The sequence below is a fragment of the Talpa occidentalis genome, unplaced genomic scaffold (genome assembly GCF_014898055.3).
Source record: "Talpa occidentalis isolate TD23 unplaced genomic scaffold, MPIMG_talOcc4v2.1 talOcc4.11, whole genome shotgun sequence".
Classification (NCBI taxonomy): domain Eukaryota; kingdom Metazoa; phylum Chordata; class Mammalia; order Eulipotyphla; family Talpidae; genus Talpa; species Talpa occidentalis.
In genome coordinates this window covers 41,917,004-41,939,673 of record NW_023601104.1, presented here as the reverse complement: position 1 = coordinate 41,939,673, position 22,670 = coordinate 41,917,004, and the positions used below count along the sequence as shown (strand labels likewise).

Genomic DNA, 22,670 nt, shown 5'->3' with positions numbered 1-22,670 from the left:
AATGGGGGGGGGGGGGGCGGTGGAGGGGCGAGACCTGGGGAGGGAGCCTGAGGCCTGGAGGTCTAGAAAACCCGGGGTTAGGCATTGCTTTTTCCGTTCTTCCTGAGGACTGTGCATTCAGAACCAGGGCCCCAAAGATAAAATCTGTATTCTCCCCAACTCCCAAATCCCTGTTTGTTCTCCCCGGATCAGGACTTTCTTCAGCCTTGCCATGAAAGGGTGGTGTCTCTCCATCCCAGAGTCTCCTCTTTAGGTCTCTGCCCCTGGTCATTCCTTGGAGGCACTGCCTTGGAGAACTCATCTGCCCCACTGAATCACCACCATGAGTCCTCAGGTAATTTCTCAAGTTATGTCTCCATCCAGATATGGCTGTGCAACTTGAGACCACTGGACATCACCCTAAGTGCCATTGTTATAGAGCAGGGAGAGGGGCAGCCCAAAACCCCGCAAACCTGCCTTTTCTACATGGGTTCTGCCATCCGCCGCATCAACACAAAACACATGAGACTAATGGGAAGGAACTTTAATAAAACTAGGAAACAATACAGGTAAGGCAAAGAGTCTAGTTTCTAAATGAAGCACCCAAAGTTACCCATCCCCTCGTGGGTAAAAGTCCATCCATATGGGATCGGCCCAGAACAAGGCCCCAAAGTCTACCACAAGTCTAAAACATCTTCCAGTGGGGACCCACAGAAAAGGGTCACAAACAACTGGACAAGCCCTGAAGGAAAAGAGCAAAATCAACATCAAGATAAAAACTGCCATTGTCACCTCCCCACGGGTCTCACCCACATCTGTGTCACCCAGTCCACGACCAAAAGACAAGCAGTTTCTTTACGTGTCTCTAGGCTCCATGCGCCTCCTCCAGGTCTCCTTCTGGCTCCATCCTGCTTCCTTCCTCAGTCTCTTCTGCAGCTTCTCCTCTTCCTGCTCAGCTCCACCCTCCCTTGGGTGGGGCAGGGAACCTGGAACTTCCCCCTTTCCTGGGGACCACCCTGTTACACAGGTCTCCTTATGGCTCCATCCTGCTTCCTTCCTTCCTCAGTCTCCTCTTCTGCTTCTCCTCTTGCTGCTCAGCTCCACCCTCCCTTGGGTGGGGCAGGGAACCTCCCCCTTTCCTGGGGACCACCCTGTTGCACCATAGCGCCTCAAACTCAATATGCCTGTCATGGGCATCTGCCCAGCATCCACTCCCCATTTCTGTTAATAGCACCCGGTTGCCCCTTGAGGACCACTTCCTCACCTGTGTGGTTTCATGCATCTCTGGGGTGTAGGCTATCAGCATGGCCCTTTGTGCATTCCTCACTCTGGCCACAGCAATTGGGAATGTTCAGCGACCGGCAGAACCTTCCTCTTTGAGACTTTTCTGTAAACTTTCAAAATGAACTTGCTTTCTGCTGGGGTGGTTGAACTGGTAGAATATAACCCTGGAGCTGCTGTGTGACAGCTTGGCTCTGCAAAGCAGGCAGAAGCCAGCCTAGAGGAAGCAGGAGCAGAGGGACTGAGAGGGCAGATTCCTGATTTCAGTTCTAGAAGTCAATAAATTCCTGCTCTCGCCCAAGCTAATTTTAAGTGGCATTCCGCCATTTGCAACAAAAACTATCTTGCTTCTCAGACTTCTCAGAGTTCTGTGCTGGAATAGAATGGGGCTAGGAGAGCTGGTTTCCAGCACTGGGCTTGCTATGGGTCCTCATCTCTTCCACACAGGCGCCATACTGCAAGCAACCTCAAGTGTATGTGTTTGGGATTTCCCTTCAGTTCCTACATCTAAACTCTGTCCACATTCACTAGCTGCTAAAAAGCTGCTTCTTTGGCCACTTTCTGAACCTAAAGGTGTGGACCCTGATGGCATAGGTCTGCTTACTGAATATCATCATCTTAATCCTACTCCCTCTCTTATAGTTCCCAAACTCAGCAAATGGTACTACCATTCAGCCAATTGCCCTAGAGGAATCTGAATCAGTCTAGACTATTCTTTTCTTATCTCCCATAGCCAATTAGACACCAGGACTTTGGATTTGTATTTCACAATTAGCTCTCCACAATTAGCTATGACCACTGCTGTTCAGGGCTTATTGCTCACCTGGCTTCAGGTGATAGCGTTCAAGCCACCTCTTGGCTTCCCACCTCTCCAAATCCACCCCCATCTCCCTCCCACTAAGTTACCCTCCCTAACCTCCAAACTGCAATAAGTTCACTTTGGAGAGGTAAGAGGGGGGATAATCCTCATTAGTGACAGGCTCTGTGCCAGCAGCGTTGCATGCAGTCACGTTTGGTTTCATAACAGCCCTGTTTTACAGATGTGAACATTGAGGCTTAGAAAAATTAAATCATTCGCTCAAACTCACGCAGCTGGGCTGCAGGAAAAATAGAATCTGAATTCCACTCTTTCTGACTTCAATAACCAAGTTGTTTTTTTTCCCTGCTGTCATATGGTGTCCCCTTGATTTATCATTTTTTTTAAAAAAGGAAATCATATCACTCTCAGGCTTAAAATCCCTTTAAGTCTTCCTATCACATGGCAGCAGATGTCCCTAAAAATGTGACTCCTTTTTGTCTAACGTTATTACCCCCACCTTCCTATTTGCCATCCTCTTACCTACACAGCAATCCTGCAGTTTCCAGAGCCTTCTGCCCTTCAGACCCAAACATCACCTATATGAAGTTAGTTTGTTCCCTAGAATTAACATATATCTCATGTGTGTTGGTCTTATGCCATCTACATATCTATGTTTTTGTATGTAGTGCACTTCATTAAAGTTGCTTTTGTACCTCTATAGTCCTTACTAGAGTGTTAGCTCCTTGAGTAAAGGACCCAAACCTTAGTCTTTTTTAAAAAGATTTATTTACTTATGCATACAAGAACTGGGGTGTAGGCCAGAGGAGTGGGGGTGAGACAGAATGGGGCGCAGAACAGGATTTACTGAAATACACTGCTGAGGGGAGTGGCAGCCATGTGGGTCAGCTCCCTGGCCAGGGATCAAACTCCTGCTGCAGTGGCTGCTGATAGCTTGATAGTGCTGTGTCTTTAACCCCCGCGCTACTAGGGAGGCCCCTTAGTCTTGCTTTTATTCTTAGCTTCAAGCCAACTCTGGCCTATAATAGGCACTTTGTAAGTGTTGGTTGAATGAATGAGTCCTTTGTTTCCGATCCTTCCCTTGTCTTCCTTCCTTAAATTTAGGGAGACTGAGCAAGGGGCTTACAAGAGGATTTTCTTGCACTACTGACTCCTCTTACCTGTTACACACTTTTGTTCAGCTTGTCCAAGGATGGTCCTTCCCCAGCTCAGTGTGGCCCTACTCCCCAGCATCCATGGCACACCACCAGGGGGCAGGGTGTGACTAGCCTTGCCCAGGTCTGCATTTTCTCCTCAGGGCCCTCTGGGTCACCCTGTGGATGTCTCCACCCCACCCCCACTGTGGCGTGCAGCCCAGACCACCTTTCGGAGTCCTGGTGCTCATTGCCCCAGCCCTGAGTGTTGGCTGCTGGTGACTCACAGCTGACTACTTCCCTGATATCTACCTGTGGCTGAAGGCAGTGTCCTGCTACATGCAACACCTACTTTCGGAGTTAACACATATCCAGTGATACAGGTTGATGCAAGAGCACAAAGGCCTGACCCTTTGCCTCAGCTTGGGACAACTCGGAAGCTGCTTCCCAGCTCCAGACCGCCTATGGGATCTGCTAAAGCCTCTTTCGTAACTGCAATGCATCTCCACTTTTCCCTTTGCCCAGTTCTGCTACTCTCACTCCTTTTGAAAGTACTCTCCAGGGCCTCCCTGATGGTGCAAGGGGTTAAGCACAGCACTGTGAGGCAATCCTGCAGCTTCTGCAGCGCGAGTTTGATCCCCAGCCAGGGAGCTACTCACATGGCGCAGCAGACCTCTCTTGTCTCGCCTGCTGCTCCCCTCAACAGTGTATTACAGTCAATCTGCCCGCTCTGTTCCCCACTCTCTCTCTGGTGAATCCTCTCACCCCTGCCCCTGTACCTCTGGCCTGTACCCCAGTTCTTGTATGCATAAATAAATAAATCTTAAAAAAAAAGTACTCCCCAGTTAACCACCTGTGTACAAGTTGCCATCTCAGAGTTTGTCTCCAGCTTAAGATACTCCCCAAAGTCAACTTGGATACCGTATTCACCTTGATTCCATTTTTGCCCTGCTCCACCCTAGATTCAGAGTTCTTTTCAAACACTATCTGACCACGTCATGTTCCTGCTAAAAGATCCTTTAGCAGCCTATTGTTGCTCTTAGAATAAAGCCTATATCCTAAACTTGGCCTACAATACTCTGCACAAACTGGTCTCAGCCGACTGCACCCCTCAGCAAATCCCTTTGCGTCTCCCACCCAGCCACACCATTCTTCCCGCTTCCTTGGCTCCTACTCTCCGGCCACCTTGGTCTTTTTCCAATTTTGTGAACATGTCTAGCTCTGTCCCGCCCAGAGCCTCTGCACATGCTGTTCCTGCCCTAGGAATCTCTGTCCTCTCCACATCCAGGTGTGGGCGCTTCTTTCTCCCCTGGCCAGACTCAGCTCTGCAGGCTTCTTTGGACCTGCTGACCTGCAGCGCGGTCCTCGCCAGTGCCGGCTTGAAGACCTAATCAGGTCTTCATGAAATCAACTCTCATAGCACCTGCCCTTCTCCGTCTTAGCACTCACCTCATTCCAGAGGTTTGTTTTTATGTAGGCCCCTTCCAGCACATGTAGGGCCTGGGGCAAGAGTACAAATAGATTTACAAGCCTTGTGTTTAAATATTTGAAATGTAACAACTCAAGCTAACAAATTGTTAAATAAAATATGTTCTACTTTTCAACTTTGACAAATGCAGACATAATGGCCTGAAATTTGGTTCAAATTGGATTTTATTGGGAATCCTCAGGACCCCACTGCAGAATGTGATGGTGTGGGGGAGGCAACTTCAGCCGTTGATCCTTGGTCCTCCTCTTTTCCCACCCCTGTTTCATCCATCTGTAAGCTCCCTGAAAGCAGCATGGGTGTCAGTTTGATCTACTGAAGTGGCCCTGATGCCTAGCACAGTGCCTGGGGCAGAGAAGGTGTCAAATAAATGTACAAGACAGACCAGGGGGAATTTGGGGTTTGGATCCACTACTGAAACTCTAGATACCAAAAGCCAGAACAAGGAATGAGAATGAGTCTTTACAGGAGTCCAGAAATGGGGATGCAGGAGAAGAGGTTGAGACAGAATACTGACTGTCTCATCTCCTTCCTTCTGGTTTTCTACCCCACTCCTCTAGGCCCTGGCCTGCCCGGCTTTCTTTCCCCTGGGCCCAGCATCTCTCTGTTCACACCTATCTGCTTGTCGACAGACCATCGATCTTCCCCTGTGACCTGGCCACCTATCTGTCTGGCCCTCTGTATTTGCTTCTAGTTGATCTTGCTCTCTTCTGTCCCTTTCTTCTACACTTGTGCTCTTCTAGTCCTTTGCTCCTGTCACCTTTCTTGTTACCCCTTAATCCCTCCTTGGTTCACTCTCCTGCGACCCTTTGACTGTCTTTCCCATAAGCCTACATTCCTCTGTGTCTTTGAAATCAAATGTAGGAGGGGCACTGGCTTGTTGTGCTATAGTCCAGCTCCATAGCTACTGCCTCCTTGGTGAGGTCTTGCCTTTCCTTCTCTGTTCTGTCATTCCTAGAGTCTACCTCACTTCCTCTTCTTCACCCCTTTTCCCAGTTCCCAGACTCCCTGAGTCAGTCAGTCTCAGTGTGCATTTCCCTCTCCCAAGAGGATCCATTCACCACCTCCTGGGTCTCCGTGGGCTCTAGCTGTCTCTCTTCTCTGTGCCCTGGTCCATTCCTCGGGCCAATCCTCACCCCCCAGACCCTTTGCTCTGGTCAGTGCTGCCTGGTCTGAGCCCTGAGCAACTCAACTTCCCTGAGCTTGTTTAGTCTGACGCCTTTAGATCATTAGCAGCTTAGTGCTCTCACCTCTCCTTTGAGCCTCCCAGTAAACAAGAAGATCATCGCAGACCTGACATCTGCTGGGGAGCCAGTGTCTGGCTGCCAGAAGGGGCATGAAAAGGGGCTGCAGTCAACACTCCCTACCATTCTTCAGCAAGGGAAATTCTGGGGTCTTTTTTCTGGGTGTTTTACCTTACAGTCATATTCTGCGGGCATGTGTGCAAGTCCCCTGTCTCCATGATTCCTGTTCCCATTTTTTGGCCATGATCCCATGTCCTGGGCTTTTTGGGTCTTCTGCAAAAACAGCGCAGGCAGGGCCTCCCTGGTGGTGCAGGCGATTGAGCGCCGCCCTGTGACGCTGTCTGCAGCCCCTGCAGTGCGGGTTCAATCCCGGCTGGCCAGCGAGAATCCCACATGGCACTGCAGACCTCTCCTGTCTCGCCCACTGCTCCCCTCAGCAGTGTATTTTGTCAGTCTGCCTGTTCTGTTCCCCACTCTGTCTCTGGTGAATCCTCTCACCCTCCCGCGCATCTGGCCTGTACCCTGGTTCTTGTATAAATAAAATAAATCTTAAAAAACAAACAAACAGCACAGGCAGTCACGTTGAGAAGCTTTCCACTTGAACAATGACAATGGCCTTTACAAAGTAGAGGCCAGGTGCGGAGAGAGAGATGACCTCTGCCTCGGCCTGCTTACATGTGCACAAGGAAAATGCAGGAGAGACCACACACACACACACACACACACACACACACACACACACACCCTGAAGGAAGCTGAGTTGACTATAGGTATTCTGGACACTAATGATTCTCAAACTTTAGCGTTCATCAAAATTTCCTAGAGGGCTCATTCAAACAGATTTTTGTGGCCTACCCCCAGAGTTTCTGTTTCAGTAGATTTGAAGTGAGGCCAGATGATTTGCATTTCTAACATATCCCCAGGTGGTGCTGCTGGTCTGGGGACCACATCTTGTCTTAGGTCATCTGAATTTACCAGCTTTTCACCCAGCACCTCAGGTTGGGACCAGGTTAATTTTTATATGTTGATCCTTGGGGCTGATGGACACCCAGGTCTCTCTCCAGGATGGGAAAAGGCAATGTTATCCCACGGGAGGGTTTGGGTGTCCTCAGTAGGTAGGGAATGGCCTTTAACTCTTAGGGTTCTATTCTAGTACAGACCCTATTAAACAGATTCAGACTGGTTTAAACATCTCCTTGCCTAATTCCTAGTATCCCCAGTCCAACTTCTCCCGGGGATGATAGCTCTAAGAGGTGTTAGGGGATTAGGCTGAAAATGTAGGTCACGGCCCAGCCATCTGGGAGGCAGGATGAGTGGGAAAGGCAGAGAAAGGGACAGAGACCCACATAAGGAAAAGGTGAGAGGAAGCAGAGGGCATGTGAGGCAGTTATAAAGTGTCTTAGAAGGATTGCAGTGATTAGATTTCAGTGTCCTGATGTGACCGGAAGGAAATAGTAGAATTCCCCACTCTCCCTTCTCCCAAGCTGGGTTGGATCAGCCAGAGTGGGCGAGGCTGAAGTTGGATGGCCAAGTCTTGTTGATTCATGATTCATGGTAGGGAGGGCTGCTTATCTTTCTGATGTGACAGCTATGAGGGGCATGAAGCCGGTCATGGTGGGGGTGGCAGAAATGTGAGGATTCCTGGGCCTCCCTGGTGGCGCAAGGGGTTAAGACACAAGCACTATGAAGCTATCTGCAGCCACTGCAGCACAAGTTGGATCCCCGGCCAGGGAGGTGACCCACATGGCGCAGCAGACCTCTCCTGTCTCGCCAGCCGCTCCTCAGCAGTGTATTTCAGTAAAATCTGCTGTTCTGCTCCCCACTCTGTCTCTGGTAAATCCTCTCACCCCCACATCTCTGGCCTGTACCCCAGTTCTTGTATGCATAAATAAATAAATCTTAAAAAAGAAAAGGAAATGTGAGGATTCCTAAACACAGGTCACAAACCCAACAGGCCATGTGAAGTGGGTTCAGGAGAACTTGTGAATACTGACTGGGGCTGCAGGGGCTTAGAGGGTGAGGGTGCTGGGAGTCACCTCTCTGGGAGCCATCTCTTCCAGTCTCAGGCTTTCAGGCACCGAGGGCTGAGGGTGTGTTCACATGAAGCGGGGCTCGGGGCCCATGTGGCTCTCTGTACTGTGGATCTGAGCATGTGCGAGCTTTGTTGGGAAAGATGCCTTCTTCCATTTCTTGAGAAAAGTCACACTTATCCTCTCCTCTCTTCTTCCCTGCCCCCACCCTCAGGCCAATGAGATATGCAAATGATTCACTTATCTCATTGGCCAGGGGCCTGAAGACCAGGATGACCTCAGAGTGTTGGCCCTTTAAGAACACCCCTGTGGGCTCTGGAACCGTAGTCACTCCCCTTGTATGGAGGCACCAGGTCCTGCTTGATGGGGCCTCCAGCCTCTGGGGAAGCGGTGTCAGCCTGGCTCTGACACTAACCACATCATCCCTACCATTCCTGAAGTAAGTATGTTCTGGACCTGCCTGGTGCCAGGCCTCTCACCTAAGCCTCCTCCTCTGACATCTGCTGCCTGCTCTGTCTCGTTTGTTTTCAGGGATTCTCACACTTTCGTTCCCTGTCCCACTCCCATTCTGACTGGCCAGATGGCTCTCACTGCTATCATGTCGGGAAGATAAACAACCCTTCTCGCTCAGCTCTTCCTCCAGTTCTTTGGACACCTCTGTCAGCGTCTTGTCTTGCTGTCTCCTCGCTACCGGGGGTCAGTTCCTTCAACCTGCATCTTTGTTCCTATGCCCTCTGTCTTCTCCAAGGCAAGGGGCTCTGTGGATAAGGGCAACAATCCTGGGATGGGAAGAGAGAGCGAGGCCTTGTCCTTCCTCCTCTGGTCCTGGGTAGAGTCTTGGGTCTGAGATATGGCTGGAAAGAGGGCTACCCTGGCTCCAACAGGATGGAATCAAACTCTCAGCCTTGGGGAGGAGTGCTCCCTGCCTTTCCTCTTCTGGGGTTGGGTGTGGGGCTGTTGGAACTGGGAACTGGGCTGGGACTGGGGACTTCCAGGCCAGGAAGGATCTTTGAAGTCCTCTAGCCAGAGATTGCTCAGGCGGGAACATGCTCCATGGCTGAAAACAAGGGAGAGAACTCCTTGGTGGCATAGTTTGGGACACTTGGTGTCACAGTTGACCATGGTTTACAGAAGGGCTTCTCAGATTAATATGTGACTGTGCTTTGTGAAGCTGCAGTAGGCAGGCATGGGAGGTATTTCTCAAAATTATCTGAGCACAGACCTCTTCCTGGGCACTTGACAGTGTTTCACAGAACATATTTTGGGAAATGGTGTTTAATTGCCTTCACTGAACAGAATGGGAAACCCACAGTTAGAAAGAGGAAGGTGATCTGCTCAAGTTTACACGATGTAGCAGGTTCTGAGTAGGAGGAAAACCAGTCTTGATTGTTCCATTGAACAGATTGGCCTTGGGAAAGGATGGTCACCATTCAGTTCTGATCTTTCCAGAACCGATTCTAGGAACTTTCTATTTGTCCTTGGAAAGGCTCTTGCTGTTATAAAAGAGATTCATTGATTTAGAACTGAGGGTCTTCTCTTTGCAAAGCATTGGCCTAGGTGCTAAGAGAGAAAGAGAGGTATAATAGCACCTTATCCTTACGTTAAAATTCACAACACTTGTGCTTTTCCACTGTCCTACTATACACACTCATTCTGTCATGGTTAATTAAGCAAATTGTTTTAATTGCTTGGAATTGGAATAATGCCTCTTGAGATGACAGTGTCTCTCAGTAGGTCCCAGCACTAGAGCTGGGAACCCTGCCATATTCCTCTTGTTCTTCAAAGATCTCAGAGGCACCTGAGGGGCCAGAGGCTGTGCTATTCTCTACCTCAATCAAGTCTTTATATAGACCTGCATGTCCCTAGACAGGAGACCCTGCCACCTGAAAATGCCCCCAGCCCACAGGTGACGGTGGGGAATCAGGGCCACGCCATCACCCTGACTTTCCAGAATTGGCTCCAGGACACTTGGGCTTTAGGGGAAGTAGATTTGGGTGAAGGAGGCAGGTAGACCACCTCTAGGTGCTCCAGACCTCTCCTCTGTTTTGCAGGTGCTCCCCCCCACCCATCCAGCCTCAGAATGACACTACCTCCCAGTCCCCTGGCCATGGAATATGTCAATGACTTTGACTTGATGAAGTTTGAGGTAAAACGGGAACCCTCTGAAGGGCGATCTGTCCCCCCCACAGCCTCACTGGGCTCCACACCCTACAGCTCAGTGCCTCCTTCACCCACTTTCAGTGACCCAGGCCTGGTGGGGGCCACCGAGGGCCCCCGACCAGGCCTGGAGGAGCTGTACTGGCTAGCCACCCTGCAGCAGCATCTGGGGACTGGGGACGCCCTGGGGCTGAGTCCTGAGGAAGTTGTGGAGATGCTGCAGGGTCAGGGCCCAGTACCTGGCCAGGGGGCCCACAGCTACTACCCAGGGAACCCAGAGGAGACAGGAGCCCAGCATACCCAGGTAAGAAATCACCCAGACATTTTGAAGGGAGGCAGGATGAGGGAGGACAGCGGGAGAGAGGAAGGAGAGGTCCCGGGGAGGGTTAGGGAGTGCAGGAGAAGGGAAGAAGGGGCCCTGAAAGAAACTAGAGGGAAAAACACATTATTCCCCTCTCCCTTTTTTCTAAATGGAGAAATATGAGTGGGCTGAACCAGGAGGAAGGAGATAATGAGGTTAGAAGTGGACCGCAAGGGGAGAGGTTGGGAATTCAAGGGCACCGGGGAGCAGGGCTATTACCGGGAGGTAAACAGATACTCCGCGAGTGGAAACCAAGGAAGGGGCTGCGCGCCCAAAGGAGTTACGGGAACCAGAATGAGGCTTGTTTTTTCAAGACTTCGTGCTTTCCCCGCCCCCCAACCTTCTCAGGAAGGATTTCGACTCATCCTATTAATTATAGACACAGATGGGGGTGTTGCGGGCATTAGCTGTAATCCAAAGCCTTTGAGGGTCACAGGCTTGCGGCCTTCAGGACAGGGGCGCGGGGGGCGGCTAGATCCAGCGCCCCGACACTTGGGGGGCCCTGGGAATGACCGCGGGCTGGATTTTGTGGCAGGGCGAGCATCCGGCTAAGCCGGCAGCCGGGGGCGGAGCCGTCCCGGGGCGGGGCCCGCCTGGCACCACCCCCTGCTAGCCCCCGAGGCGCCCGGCGCTGACCCGGCCTCTGCCCGCTCGCTCTGCAGCCGGCGGAGCGGTTTTCCGACGCGGCCCTGGTGTCGATGTCTGTGCGGGAGCTAAACCGGCAGCTGCGCGGCTGCGGCCGTGACGAGGCCCTGCGGCTGAAGCAGAGGCGCCGCACGCTGAAGAACCGCGGCTACGCGCAGGCCTGTCGCTCCAAGAGGCTGCAGCAGCGGCGCGGGCTGGAGGCCGAGCGCGCCCGCCTGGCTGCCCAGCTGGACGCGCTGCGGGCTGAGGTGGCCCGCCTGGCCCGGGAACGCGACCTCTACAAGGAGCGCTGCGACCGGCTGGCTCCGGGCGGCGCCGGGGCCGGGGGCCACGCCCACCTCTTCCTCTGAGCCCTGAGGCGCCGCCAAGTGGTGGAACGGGCGGGCCGGTAGGGGGCGCCACCCAGGAGGCGCCTGTGCTGGTGCGAGCGCCTTCTGGTGCGAGCCTCTCCTTTGTGTGACCACACAGATATCCCCACATTTTCTGGACCCTCAGCGCTCCGAGGTTAGCTGCTGGTCATTTTCGGGGTGCCCTTCCCTCACGGAGGTCATGCGCAGAAACCTTCCACCTCTTGTCCCACCCTACAGGACCAGCACACAGATCTGCAGGGGCCAGTGCTAGGCACTCTTGTGTGTGTGTGTGTATGTGGGGGGTGGGGTGGGGGTGGGAGTGATGATGGCGGGGTGACAGTGACAGAGCACCCCCCTCCCAGTTTAGTTTTTAATCCACACTTTTCAACCTGTAGTGCATTAAGTGGTAATTGGCAATGAGATTGTATCTCTGTTCTGAACCTTATAACCTCCCCTTTGTAGGACTACCGCATTTTCAAGATTTCAATTCCTAATAGCAAGACAGACAAGGAAATCTAAGAGGCTGTCTTCCTATGCAACCCAGTGGCCTCTGGGGCAGAGTAGCAAAGACCCAAGGAACTCTGGGGGTGGTTGGTGTGGGCTGGGACAGAGCCCTGGACAGGAGTCTGGAGATCTGGGCACTAGTCCCAGCTCTGCACAGGATATACCTTTGTCACCTTGAACAAGTCACTTGCTCCCTGGCTCTCAGTTATCTTATCCTCACGTGGATTGGAGGACTTCTGGCACCTTTCCAGGTCTTGCATCTCCTTAGGGCCGGAGCCCTAGTGGTCTCCCCAAGAAGCCCCAAAGACAGCCTCACCAAAGGGACTTCCTGTTGGGCTTCAGTTTCCTGACTGCAGCCTCGGCAGTGGGTGAGTCTGCATACTGGTCCTATGCAGCTCCCTCCAGACAGCCTCGGCCTCAGACCTGCAACAGTGCCCCTGCTGCCTCCTGTATCTCTGAGGGCAGAGGCGAGACTTTCCCCAGGAGGCCAAGGAGCTGAGAGAATACTGCTTTTGTGAATTAAATTTGAAGTCCAGTGGAACTCTGTTATTAGAAATTTTCCTGTATTCTTTGTCTTTGCTCAAGGTGTTTGTGTGTGAGTGTGTGTGTGTGTGTGTGTGTGTGTGTGAGGGACGGGGCGGGCTGGGAAGCCCCCACCTGGGCTGAGTGGTGCATCTCAGTTCTGGAGGCCTAATGAAAATAGGTGGAGAGGCAAGGATTGGGCCAGATGGAGCCTCCCTCTCCCATCATCATTGCATAGAAGCCAGGACCAGCCAGGTCACTCTATGGCTATCCTGAGGTCTCACAGTTGCCATGGTAACCAGCCTGCAGAGAGAGTGGACCAGGGCTCTGGGCAGAGCAGAAGCAGTGAGCTGGGAGTAGCTACCTCACCAGCCACTGCCATAGGTCCTCTAAGGGACAAAATAAATGGGGAGAAACAGTCAGGTGTGGGGGAAGAGGCTCCCATATGTCTCTCTTCCTTTCTGCCCCCTCTATCCGCCCCCTCCCCAGCTGTCTCTTTCCTTCACAGTTCTTGTTCCCTCCTCCCCCTCCTTTAGCCCAGCTCGTCCCTCCTCCACTCAGAAGTCTGCCATGGGAGTCCTCTCCATCTTCCCCAGCATTTATTTCTCTTCTCCATTCCCTTTCTCACACTGGCCACTGGTTACCTTCTCTGGCTCTTCTCTCTGAGTGGCTTACTGCATCTAAACCCTCTCCCTCCTTCCCTTTCATATGCATTTTTGGATGGAGAGTCTCGGCAGGGAGGGTCCTCTTCCCTTCGTCTGGATATCACTTGTGTTCTTGCCTGCCCTCTGGAGCTACAATCCACACCCACCGCTGCTCTTGCACACCTTCCTTAACCGGCTGAGGCTCTGCCAAACACTGGCGGGTGCCCATCCTTAGGTCATATAGAAATATACCTGGGTCTCAAGATGAGGGTCACACAGATATGCCTCAAACAGAAGTTTGGGTAAGAAGTTTGGACACTTTAGTCAAATGGGTCTGGGCTCAAGTTCCAGCTTGACCTTGACCATGGGTAAGCGTAAATTAAGCCTCACTTGTTTGGTCAGAAAAATGGGGAAAATAATGGTACTACTTAGTGGGCATGAGTGCATTTAGAGCACTTAGCACTAGCTTCATACACCCTAAACAATAATGCTTGATGATGTGAATGTTATTATGAGTACCCAGCTGGACTTCCTGAGCCCCGAGGGCCACACTCATGGAGAGTCAGGTATGTGCAGTGCATGACCACACACATTCACACACCCAGGAGAACCAGGCTGCCCAGACCTTCGGTCTCCCCAACGCCCCTTCTCAACCCGCCCCACAGCTGTGTGGAGTTTGGGGTTCTGCCCCTGGGGGACTCAGCTGGGCTTCTCTGGAGACAGCTGTAAGAGGGTATCAGCCTGCCTCCTTGACAGCTCCTAATTACCCCCTCCCACTTCCCATAATTAATCCCCATGGTGCCTGGGCCTCCTGGGGCTTGGGGTGATGGTAGGGACTCTCAGATCCCCCTGGCACATAGTTGGGGTGAAACTGTAGCGATATCAAGCTGCCCGGGGAGCTCTGGCTCAGAGGTGCTGGACTCATTTCTTAATGATATGTGTGGGAGTGGGTACTGTGTGCTGTCCGGTGGGCATTTGGGGTTTGATGAGTAGAGGCTAAGGTGCTAGGAGTGGTTTACTTTATTAACAGCCAGGAGGTCAGGATCACTGAAGAAAGTCACTGAGGGGCTACAAGGCTGAAGGGCATGGGGCCTGGAGAGATGGGGCAGGGCTCATCACTCACTTCCAGGACCCAGGGGGCACAGCCAGTCCAATGGGAAGAGGCACTGTTCACTTGGGTCACAAGGGTCAGGACAGGCACCTGGGAGAGGATGGGATGGTCATGAGCATCCTTCTCTAGATCTCACCTAGCCAAGATGGGCTTCAAAGAGCCCCACCTTGTACCCCCTAGTTTCCACCCCTTTGGGTCCCCAGGACTCACTGAGGCTGAGGGAGTGTCAGTCCGGTAGGTGGCAGTCATGGGCTAGGGCTGGGGGTCGTGGTCGGAGTGCTGGGCCTGGGAGCTCCGGGGCTGATGCCCTGGCTGGCATAGTACTCCACCACCTGCCGGGGTACCTCCGCCAGGACGCACTTAGCTAGCGCAGAGGGCGCGGCCTGGGGTGGGGCAGCAGGCACGGGGTTAGTGGATGGAGGGGGGCATGGGGTCAGGTGAGAGCATCAGGGCTTTGGAGTGGCCTGTCCCAAAAGACTCTGGCCCAGACTCCAGAGTCTTTTGCTGGACTGCAACCAGGTGGGAGAGGCAAGATTTGGGGGTACAAGTAGCCAAGGAGTCTTTCCCCCAGGAGGGGGCGCTGGCACTTACATCCTTGAAGTCCCGGAATGGCACAAACTGGACGATGTCACGGGCTGCAGGCACCCCTTTGGGGCAGCGTAAGGGCCCATCGTCGCCATCCAGCAGCCGCATGTCGGAGAAGTCAGCGTTGCCCACGCCCACGATGATGATGGACATGGGCAGCCGCGAGGCCCGCACAATGGCAGCGCGGGTCTCTGCCATGTCACTCACCACGCCATCCGTGAGCACCAGCAGCACGGAGTACTTCTGAGGGCAGGCAAAGGGGGGATGGGTAGGCTCTGTGTGCAAGGACATTGGCATCTGCCCCAAATCTGGGCCCTGGCCCCACCCAAAGGCACATGGGGAGCTCGTGACTGCTGCTTGTCTCCTCACCGTGGCTTGGCCTGTGCTCTGCTCCCTCTGGGCTGGCCCAGCCACACGGTTGATGATCGGAGCCACGTTGGTGGGGCCATAGAGCTGGATTTGGGGCAGGCAACGGCGGTAGGAGGCGATGACTCCAGAGATCTCTGTGGGCAAAGAGAAGAGGCTGACAGAGATTAGTAGGGAGCCCTTCCTGACACCCCTTAAAGCAAGGATGTGCTTCCCTATCTCAGGACTGCCCTGCCCGCCGTGTTCTTTACCTAGTAGAAAGACAGTTAGATGGCCAGCCTCTGGGGGGCTGGGGTGGGCAGGTGCTGGGCATCTCATCAAATGAACACAGGTGCTGATGGATGACCGGCAGGGAACGGGGCCCATGGGTATGGAATCTATGTTGTTGCACGGGATGCACAGTGTGTGCTTCAAGCTGAGGTGGGCAGGGGGACTGTCCCTCTTACCTTCACATTCAGGATTTTCCGGGTCAAAGTTGATAGCAAAGTCATGGGACACCTGTGAGAGTATTCAGGAGCGACAGGGGTGTCTTCGCATCCCATGACACCCTCACACCATCTCTTCCCTTCCTCTCGCAACCAGCAGCCTACCTCAAAGTTGGGGGGGATTCGAGCCCCAAAACCAAAAGCTGGAAACCGCTTGTCGCTGGGGAGAAGAAAAGACTGTGGGGGCCCATCGGCCAAGGCCTCCCTGCCTGTCCCTCCAGCCACCCAGTCTCACCTCTTCCTACCTGTCATAGTCCTGGCAGATGCCTCCCACTGTCCGCAGGGCCTGCAGGTAGTGGTTGGGTTGGCGGGGGCTGAGGCAGTGCAGGGACTGGCTGCTCCTGGGGTCCCCGTTGGAGGCAGTGAAATCAATGGCTACCTGGGAGGGGTGGGGAAAGGGTCACGCTGCGTCGTGAGGGCCAACAGAGAGGCTAGGCTGGAGCTCCAGTCAGCAGGAAGGGCGATGAAATTGGCAGGCTCTCAGGTGGCGTCATCAGGGGGTGAGTTCATGGGTACAGGCTGACCGCACTAAGGCATCATGAGACACCCTAGTTGGGGCAGTAGGGATCTGGACTCCTCTCCTGTCCCTGGGTCTTTACCGTGAAGCTGATCTGGCAGCCACCCATGATGTAGTCCAGGAAGGTGTGCACCTTCTCCACCTGTGGGAGGCGGGGAGGTAAGGTACAGGGATGGTCCCTTGAGGAGGAAGTTAGGTGGGCTTTTTGAGGGGAAACGGAGGGCCTAGAGTTTTGGGGGTTAGGGAAAGAACTCTCAGATCCCACAAACAGAGAAGCTGATCTTTGAAACAAGGGAAAGTTAAATCCATGGTTGTAGTGGTGGGACCTGGGGGCGGGGGTGGCGTGAGGCAGGCTCTGGGATTTACCGAACACTGGGCCAGCACCACACTCCCTGAGCTCTTGTAATTCTTCTTCTTGTCCCGGTACTTGGGGTTGATACAGTCCCACTGCATCTAGACCCCACAAACCCCACAAGCCCAGGGTCACAATCCCATTATGTGACCTCTCCTTCCCCTTCCAGCAGACCCAGAGCAGACCCAGAGCTCTGTCCTGTCCTCCCTCTCCACCTCAGGCCAATAGGGTGGTTCTCAGGATCCTCCCAGGCTCCTGGGCAGGATTCTGGGAAGGGGGGGGGGTTTCCTTGTGGCACCTCCTGCCCAGGGTTTGCTGTTCCTTCCTGCATCTCCTGGAAGGTGCTGGTGAACTCGCCGATGAAGTCATGTTTCCCGCTTGAATCATAGTCGTACACTAGGAACTGGGGAGAGGGAACAGGGTCAGAAGTACTTTGCAGGGTTTCCTGGGGCTGTGAGGGGGACTCAGGGCCAATCAGTCTCCAGGCCTAAACAGGTCTTCAACCTGCATTGAGTGGCCACCTGCTGAATGACTTTCTTTGGCTCAATCTGGCAAGGACTTTGGCTTCTGATAAAAGGCTGTGACTCATTCTTTATGCCACAGCGGGAAGGGCTGTCGCGTGGAGGAACGGGAAGGGGCTTGACACGCTCAGGGGAAGGCTCAGACAGAAGCTAGACGCCCCAGGAGGTGGCCTGGCTTGGTGGGGCTTCACCTTGAGAGGCCGATGGATGTCACAGCTGCACAGGGAGTGCAGGGACAGGCGGAATGGCTCCCAGATGGGGTTCAGGTTGTTCTTCACCACCTTGAAGAGACACCAGAGAGCTGGTCACCCCTCACACCCCCATCAAGGTTTCCTTACTCTGTTCTCCCTCCTTCCATTCTCAAAACTCCTCCATCCCCACCCCTCTACCAACCTCTGTCCTCCAGACCAGCTGGTCACTTTGGTCCCCGTTGGTCTTATAGATCTCCATGAAAGGGTCAGACTTGCTGAACAGATCCTGCGGATACAGGATAGGGCCCATGAGTCTGATGAAGTCTGCAGGCAGGGGTGGCTAGCACCGAGAAGGAAGCGGTGCTCGGGCCCTGGAGACATGTCCCGAGTGGGAACCTGGGCGCTCGAGCACAAGACATGGTGGCCTGGACTTGGGTTCTAACCTTGTTGTCCAGCTTGTGGGCTCTAAAGGTGAGTCGCACATAGTCATTGGTTCCAGATACCTCCTCGGCCACGATCTGCAAGGGGGACACAAGTGGAAGGACTTCCCTACAAGCACATAGGGCCACCGGCGCCCTTAGGTGGGGGCAGTCCTGGCATGGTGTCACCATGAACATCCATGCAGGGGCATTGAATGCCCTACCCAAGGGTGAGTGCAGGTGGCCTTGCCTACCGTGATGGTGGACTTGCCCGCAGTCTTCCCGTTCTTCAGCAGCAATGGCTTAGTGACCTTGGTTTGTGACACAATCTGGGGACGGAGGTGAAGGGAGACCCAGCTGTGATGCCCCCACCTGCCTTGACCATGGCACCAGGGACTGGGTAATTAATGTGTCCTCTGAGGGCTCACAGGGTTGCCCTTGGGCTAGGGTTGGACTTAATTTCCACAGCAGTCTGAAGACGTTGGTGCATTATTTAAGTAAAACTTGGTAAGGTTCAGTATTTTGTCCCAGACTGCACAGTCACTGAGTGGCAGAGATGGGGTCCGAGCCCGAAATGAATCAACCTCAGAGCTCATGCTCTCTCTTATTATGGCTTTCAGAGGCCGAGAAGCTGGTGGGCTTGGGCGTGGGGCTGGGGAACACAAACCTGGCCCAAGGTGCACTCAGTGGAACCAAGGAAGGTATCATTTCGGGGGCTGGTGGCTCCATCCTCGGCATCAAACACGTGGAACTGCAGGGGCTGCTTCTCCTCAAAAAAGTACTCAAGGGCCAGCACCCGGGAGAAGACAGGGCTGGAACAGGAGCGCAGCACCTCTGTGCGCTCCACCTGTGGCAGGAAAGTTGTGGGCCCTCTGGGAACCATGACCGCTTCTCCCTGCCCTGGACGGCCCTGGTCATGCCAGCTCTCCTTGGGCTCCCACACCCTTAGTAGTGGCTAGCTCTTCCCTCCCTAGCTTGCACCCTAAGCTCAGAGCGCTGCCAGCCCACTGGACCATCATCCCTCTGGGGCCCTCCGAAGGCCTTCGGGAGCTGTGCCTGGCACCATCTCAGGGCCCTCTGGGACTCGGGCTTCAGAAGCTGTGAAATGGTTTGTGCGTGTGATGATGGCGCACCATCTCCACGGTTACCCACGTAGCCTAGAAGAGGCCCCCTCGGAGTCTTTATATTCCCTGTGAGGTTTGCACTGGTCCCACCCAGCCCCCCTCCTTCCCAGGCCAGAAAGTTCGTTAAGGAGGAAAGACCCGAGCCCCCTCTCACCTCCACCCACTGCTCATCAGAGTAGAGCTTGAGCAGCACGCAGGGGTGGGGCTTGGTGAGTGTGTCTCGGTCCAAGAGGCCATGGCAGGACACCCGCAGCTCCACCCGTGAGGCCCCCAGCGTCATGGCCGGGGGCTCAGGCACCCATCCCATCTCAGGGTCGGACATGTCACTGTGGGGACAGAGCAGATGGCGTGGACACTGGGAAGGGAACAGCTGCCCAGGCAGGGGTCTGTCTTCTAGGGCCCCTGGGACCCACCCCCTTGTCACCCTTCCTGAGAAGCTGGGATCTCACCGAACTCTTGCTTCTGTACCCCCCACGGCAGCTTCTCCGGAGCTCTGAGGGGGGAGGGCAGAGGGCCCTCTACTCCCCTCCCCTTCCTGCCAGCTTGATGCTTCTGTGGCCCCTGCTCAGCTAGTGCGCCTGGATGGGCCGAAGCAGCCAGGAGGGTGGGGGGAGTGGTTCCTGGCAGACTTGGCTCCTAGGTCATGAATTGATTCATGCTTTCTGCTGTCTCAGCACCTTCTGCTATTTCCCGACTAGCGTTTGAGCCAGCGCAGCACTCAGTCTTGGCACGAGGGAGCTGAACTGGGGCAAGGGGTGGGGGAGAGGGTGGGAGGCCCCTGAAGTCCTAAAAGGACAGCCTCAGGGATGGAGTCTGCAGTGAGCAGTAGGGGGCAGGCTGGAAGGTGACCTGTGGGGCTGTCGCTGTCCACCATCTCCCACTCACCTTCTGGAAAGGGCTGGGTGGTGGGCTTAGGGAGTTAGGTGCCGAGCCCTCTCCCTGCTGACAGCTCCTCCTGGCAGGGGCGCCCACTATCACAACTCTCGCTCCCTTCCCCACCTCCCCTGTTCTCACACTTCTTGGCAGCGCTGGCACTGTCTCTTAGCGACAGGATTTTTGGGGAGCTGAGGCCCCCTCCATGCTGCTCGTGGGATGCACACACATCACCCTCCCCCAGCTGTGGTAGCAAGCCTTGGGCAGCTGCAGGCAGGGGCACGCTGGCCCGAGCTCACGGCTGGTCAGTGCATCTATCTGTGTCTGTCCATGTCTCAGGGTGAAACTGTCTGATCTCTTGTCGCGCTTCCCCCAGTGAGTGTGTATGGGTGTGTCCCCCGCCCTGTGTGTCTGTCCGCTAGTGGGGTGTCTGTCTCCCGGAGGGTGTGACAGTTTCTGTGTCTCCCTCAGAACTGGTACCCTTCCCTGGCTGGGTAGCCACCACCCACAACGCATGCCTTTCAGCTTAGGTGAGGGAGGGTCTGTGTTGGGGTTCTCTGCCTTTCAATCTTGAAAGGCACCCAGTTCTCGAAGGTCCCCTGAGATCGGCAGGGGCATGTGATGGTGAGGGGAGCCGGCAGAACCCAAGCCTTTCCTGGGGGCCAGGGGTGGGGGAAATGTTGTTACGGAGACTGGGCAGGTGGGGCTGCTTAGGCTTGGGCTAGGGAGGCAGGGTGGGCTCACCTGGGTTCTAGGCGGGGGGCTCCTCTTTCCAACACTCAGCCGGGCCCTGACTTCCTTGCTGCTCCAGCCGCTGGCGCCGGCTCGGGCTCCGGCTCTGCTGCTATTTATGGGGCCTGGATGGGGAGGGGTGGGGGGGCCGCAGCACCAGCTCCCCCCCGCACAGACTGGTTGGGAGGGAGAAGAGGGGAGGAGCAGGGCCACTGCTGGGAGGGAGCCACAGAACTGGGGGAGGAGGGCGGGCAGGGGGTGGCTGAGAGGCAGGACCCCCACAGACACAGTGACATGCATCTTCCCCTCATGCCACACCCACACCCAGCCTCACAGAAAGGCACACATTGCGGTGGTGCGTGCATGCACACAGCCCCACTGGGAGACGATGGAGACACATGCACCCACGACTCACAGGCTCACACATAGCTTGACACACACAAGCACCAGCACATAAACCCACTGTGACACCGAGACAGTGACAGCTCCACGGATTCACATAGGGAAACAAACCCAGACTCAGCACACTCTCCACATCACACTTGTTAGGGATATTTGCAGTCACATATAGAAAAGAAACATATAAAAAAAACCCCACTGGGTTATACTTGTCACACACTCATATACACTCACTCACACCAACCCAAATACAGCAGCATGGAGATCGTCACATGCTCTTTAAAAATCATCATGCGCCGCGTTGGACCTTGTAGCCTGGAGAATGAAGTCAGTTCCCCAGCCACCTTCTAACAGGGTGTCACGAGGAAATGGACACAATTGCTTTAGGGCATGCGGTCCCAGGTCCTGGTCACGCAGCTCCCTGGGGCTGCCTAGTGGGGAGATGTGCCGAAGGACTGAGCCCCAGACTCCATCCTAGTGGCCACATGCATGCCCCACCCCCTAAGCTCATCCCATATGGTCATATCCTCGTGGGAGGGGCCAGGCCACGCACAGATCTTAAGGAAATGAGATGTTAGTCATTCCCTAGTGAGAGCAGGGGTGGGAGTGAGCAATTGCGGGGGGGCTGTACACCACACAAGGAGATGTTTAGGTACACACGTGGTGATTGAGGTGAGTATACAAGAGGGCTCACCAGAACGTTGTCACCCTCCATCCCCTAAGCTGCTCAGATATTCAGGTAGTAACCATTTACCAAGCATCTCCTAGTGCCCAGCGCAGTGCCAGGGGGTGGCGCCACACAGGTGATTGAGACACAGCTATTGCCCCCGGGGAACATATGTATCTATATCTAGATGTATATATCTAGACCTTTGCGACTGATAGACATATGGAGAGATGACGAGCCAATGCGCAAATGCAATTAAGTGTGACAGGTGCAGAGGTATGGGGTGTTCAGGCTGCGGTGGGGCAGGAGAGGGAGGGTTCGGAGTGGCTGAGCCAGGGAAGGCAGCAGGAAGGGCTTGGCGAGGCAAAGGCTCCTGTGCGTGGTCTTGAATGCCAAAGCAGTATTAATACACCAGTGGGAAGCAAACAATGTCATTGTTGACCTTTTCACGCCAGACACTTCTACTCACCTACAGGCTACTCTATTGTGGAGGTTTCTGACTACTGATGGTGCCCCCAGGATGACGTAGCACCTCTTCTTTCCACCATTAGTGAGCATGCCTACCTGTGTGTGTGTGTGCACACGCACGTGTGTGTGTGCACACGCACGTGTGCGCGTGCACACACACACACACACACACACACACACTGCTCTCCAATTTCCTCCTGGTACACTGAGTCTTACCACCCCAGTACTCCCTAGAGCTACGCATACAGGGGTGTTGGTTTCTGTCATTTTGGTTCCTTCTCGAGGTAGCTCAGCCCAGACCCCACAGAAGACCCCTTGGCCTGGGCTCTGGCAGCACCTCCAACCCCATTTAGCAATTCTCTGGTCTTTCCATCTTCTCCTCTTAGCCCCAGCCCTATGGGGTGTTCCTCACTTTTCCCCACTGTGCGGGTTGGTGGGAAGGGGAGCAGATGGTGGGGGACAGTGAATGGGGAAGACATCAGAATCTCGAGGCAGGCGGTGATTTTGGTTTTTTATTCTATACAAGTGGGGAGAGAGCCCCTGGGGATAGAGGGACAGATCCGCCCCCACCCCAAGCTCTCTGGGGAGCAAGCGAGGCTTTCAGAGCCTCCCTCTCTCCAGGTTGCTCCCTCCCTTCCTGTCCCCCACCTCCTATCCCCCACGCCTCATCCTGCCTTGAGGCCCCTGTGGAACAGAGGCTGGCAGAG

At 54.4% G+C, this 22,670-nt stretch overlaps 2 protein-coding genes across 4 annotated transcripts; one reads left to right on the top strand and one right to left on the bottom strand.

The window, feature by feature from the left end:
* Positions 1–52: 52 nt before the first annotated feature.
* Positions 53–11,483, top strand: NRL (neural retina leucine zipper). Of its 2 annotated transcripts, none has more exons than XM_037503104.2 (3): positions 53–334; positions 10,022–10,431; positions 11,151–11,483. In XM_037503104.2, exons 2-3 carry the CDS (start codon positions 10,051–10,053, stop codon positions 11,481–11,483), a joined length of 714 nt encoding a protein of 237 aa, XP_037359001.1. In that variant the 5' UTR covers positions 53–334; positions 10,022–10,050. The 2 variants fall into 2 exon arrangements, with proteins under 2 accessions (XP_037359001.1, XP_037359000.1); XM_037503103.1 differs by lacking the exon at positions 53–334 and adding an exon at positions 8,167–8,409.
* Positions 11,484–14,158: 2,675 nt separating this feature from the next.
* Positions 14,159–20,523, bottom strand: CPNE6 (copine 6). Of its 2 annotated transcripts, XM_037501936.2 has the most exons (17): positions 20,442–20,523; positions 18,979–19,150; positions 18,368–18,547; positions 17,955–18,029; positions 17,725–17,799; positions 17,484–17,567; positions 17,282–17,371; positions 16,868–16,972; positions 16,584–16,670; positions 16,300–16,359; positions 15,946–16,079; positions 15,806–15,860; positions 15,662–15,713; positions 15,219–15,352; positions 14,856–15,092; positions 14,475–14,647; positions 14,159–14,354 (listed from the first exon to the last, which is right to left on the bottom strand). In XM_037501936.2, the coding sequence occupies exons 2-16, from the start codon at positions 19,144–19,146 to the stop codon at positions 14,510–14,512; spliced, it is 1,674 nt and encodes a 557-aa protein (XP_037357833.1). In that variant the 5' UTR covers positions 19,147–19,150; positions 20,442–20,523; the 3' UTR covers positions 14,159–14,354; positions 14,475–14,509. The 2 variants fall into 2 exon arrangements, with proteins under 2 accessions (XP_037357833.1, XP_054548857.1); XM_054692882.1 differs by lacking the exon at positions 20,442–20,523 and having other exon boundaries at positions 18,979–19,166.
* Positions 20,524–22,670: the final 2,147 nt, after the last annotated feature.

Bases quoted from the DNA above. Each gene is read 5' to 3' on its own strand.
- CPNE6 (XM_037501936.2), bottom strand. From the start codon at position 19,146: ATGTCCGACCCTGAGATGGGATGGGTGCCTGAGCCCCCGGCCATGACG. The intron at 17,800-17,954 runs GTAGGCAAGGCC...TCCCCCTTGCAG, and splicing joins CGGGCAAGTCCACCATCACG to ATCGTGGCCGAGGAGGTATC. The intron at 16,360-16,583 runs GTAAATCCCAGA...CGCCTCCCACAG, and splicing joins TGGTGCTGGCCCAGTGTTCG to GTGGAGAAGGTGCACACCTT.
- NRL (XM_037503104.2), top strand. From the start codon at position 10,051: ATGACACTACCTCCCAGTCCCCTGGCCATGGAATATGTCAATGACTTT. The intron at 10,432-11,150 runs GTAAGAAATCAC...CTCGCTCTGCAG, and splicing joins CAGGAGCCCAGCATACCCAG to CCGGCGGAGCGGTTTTCCGA.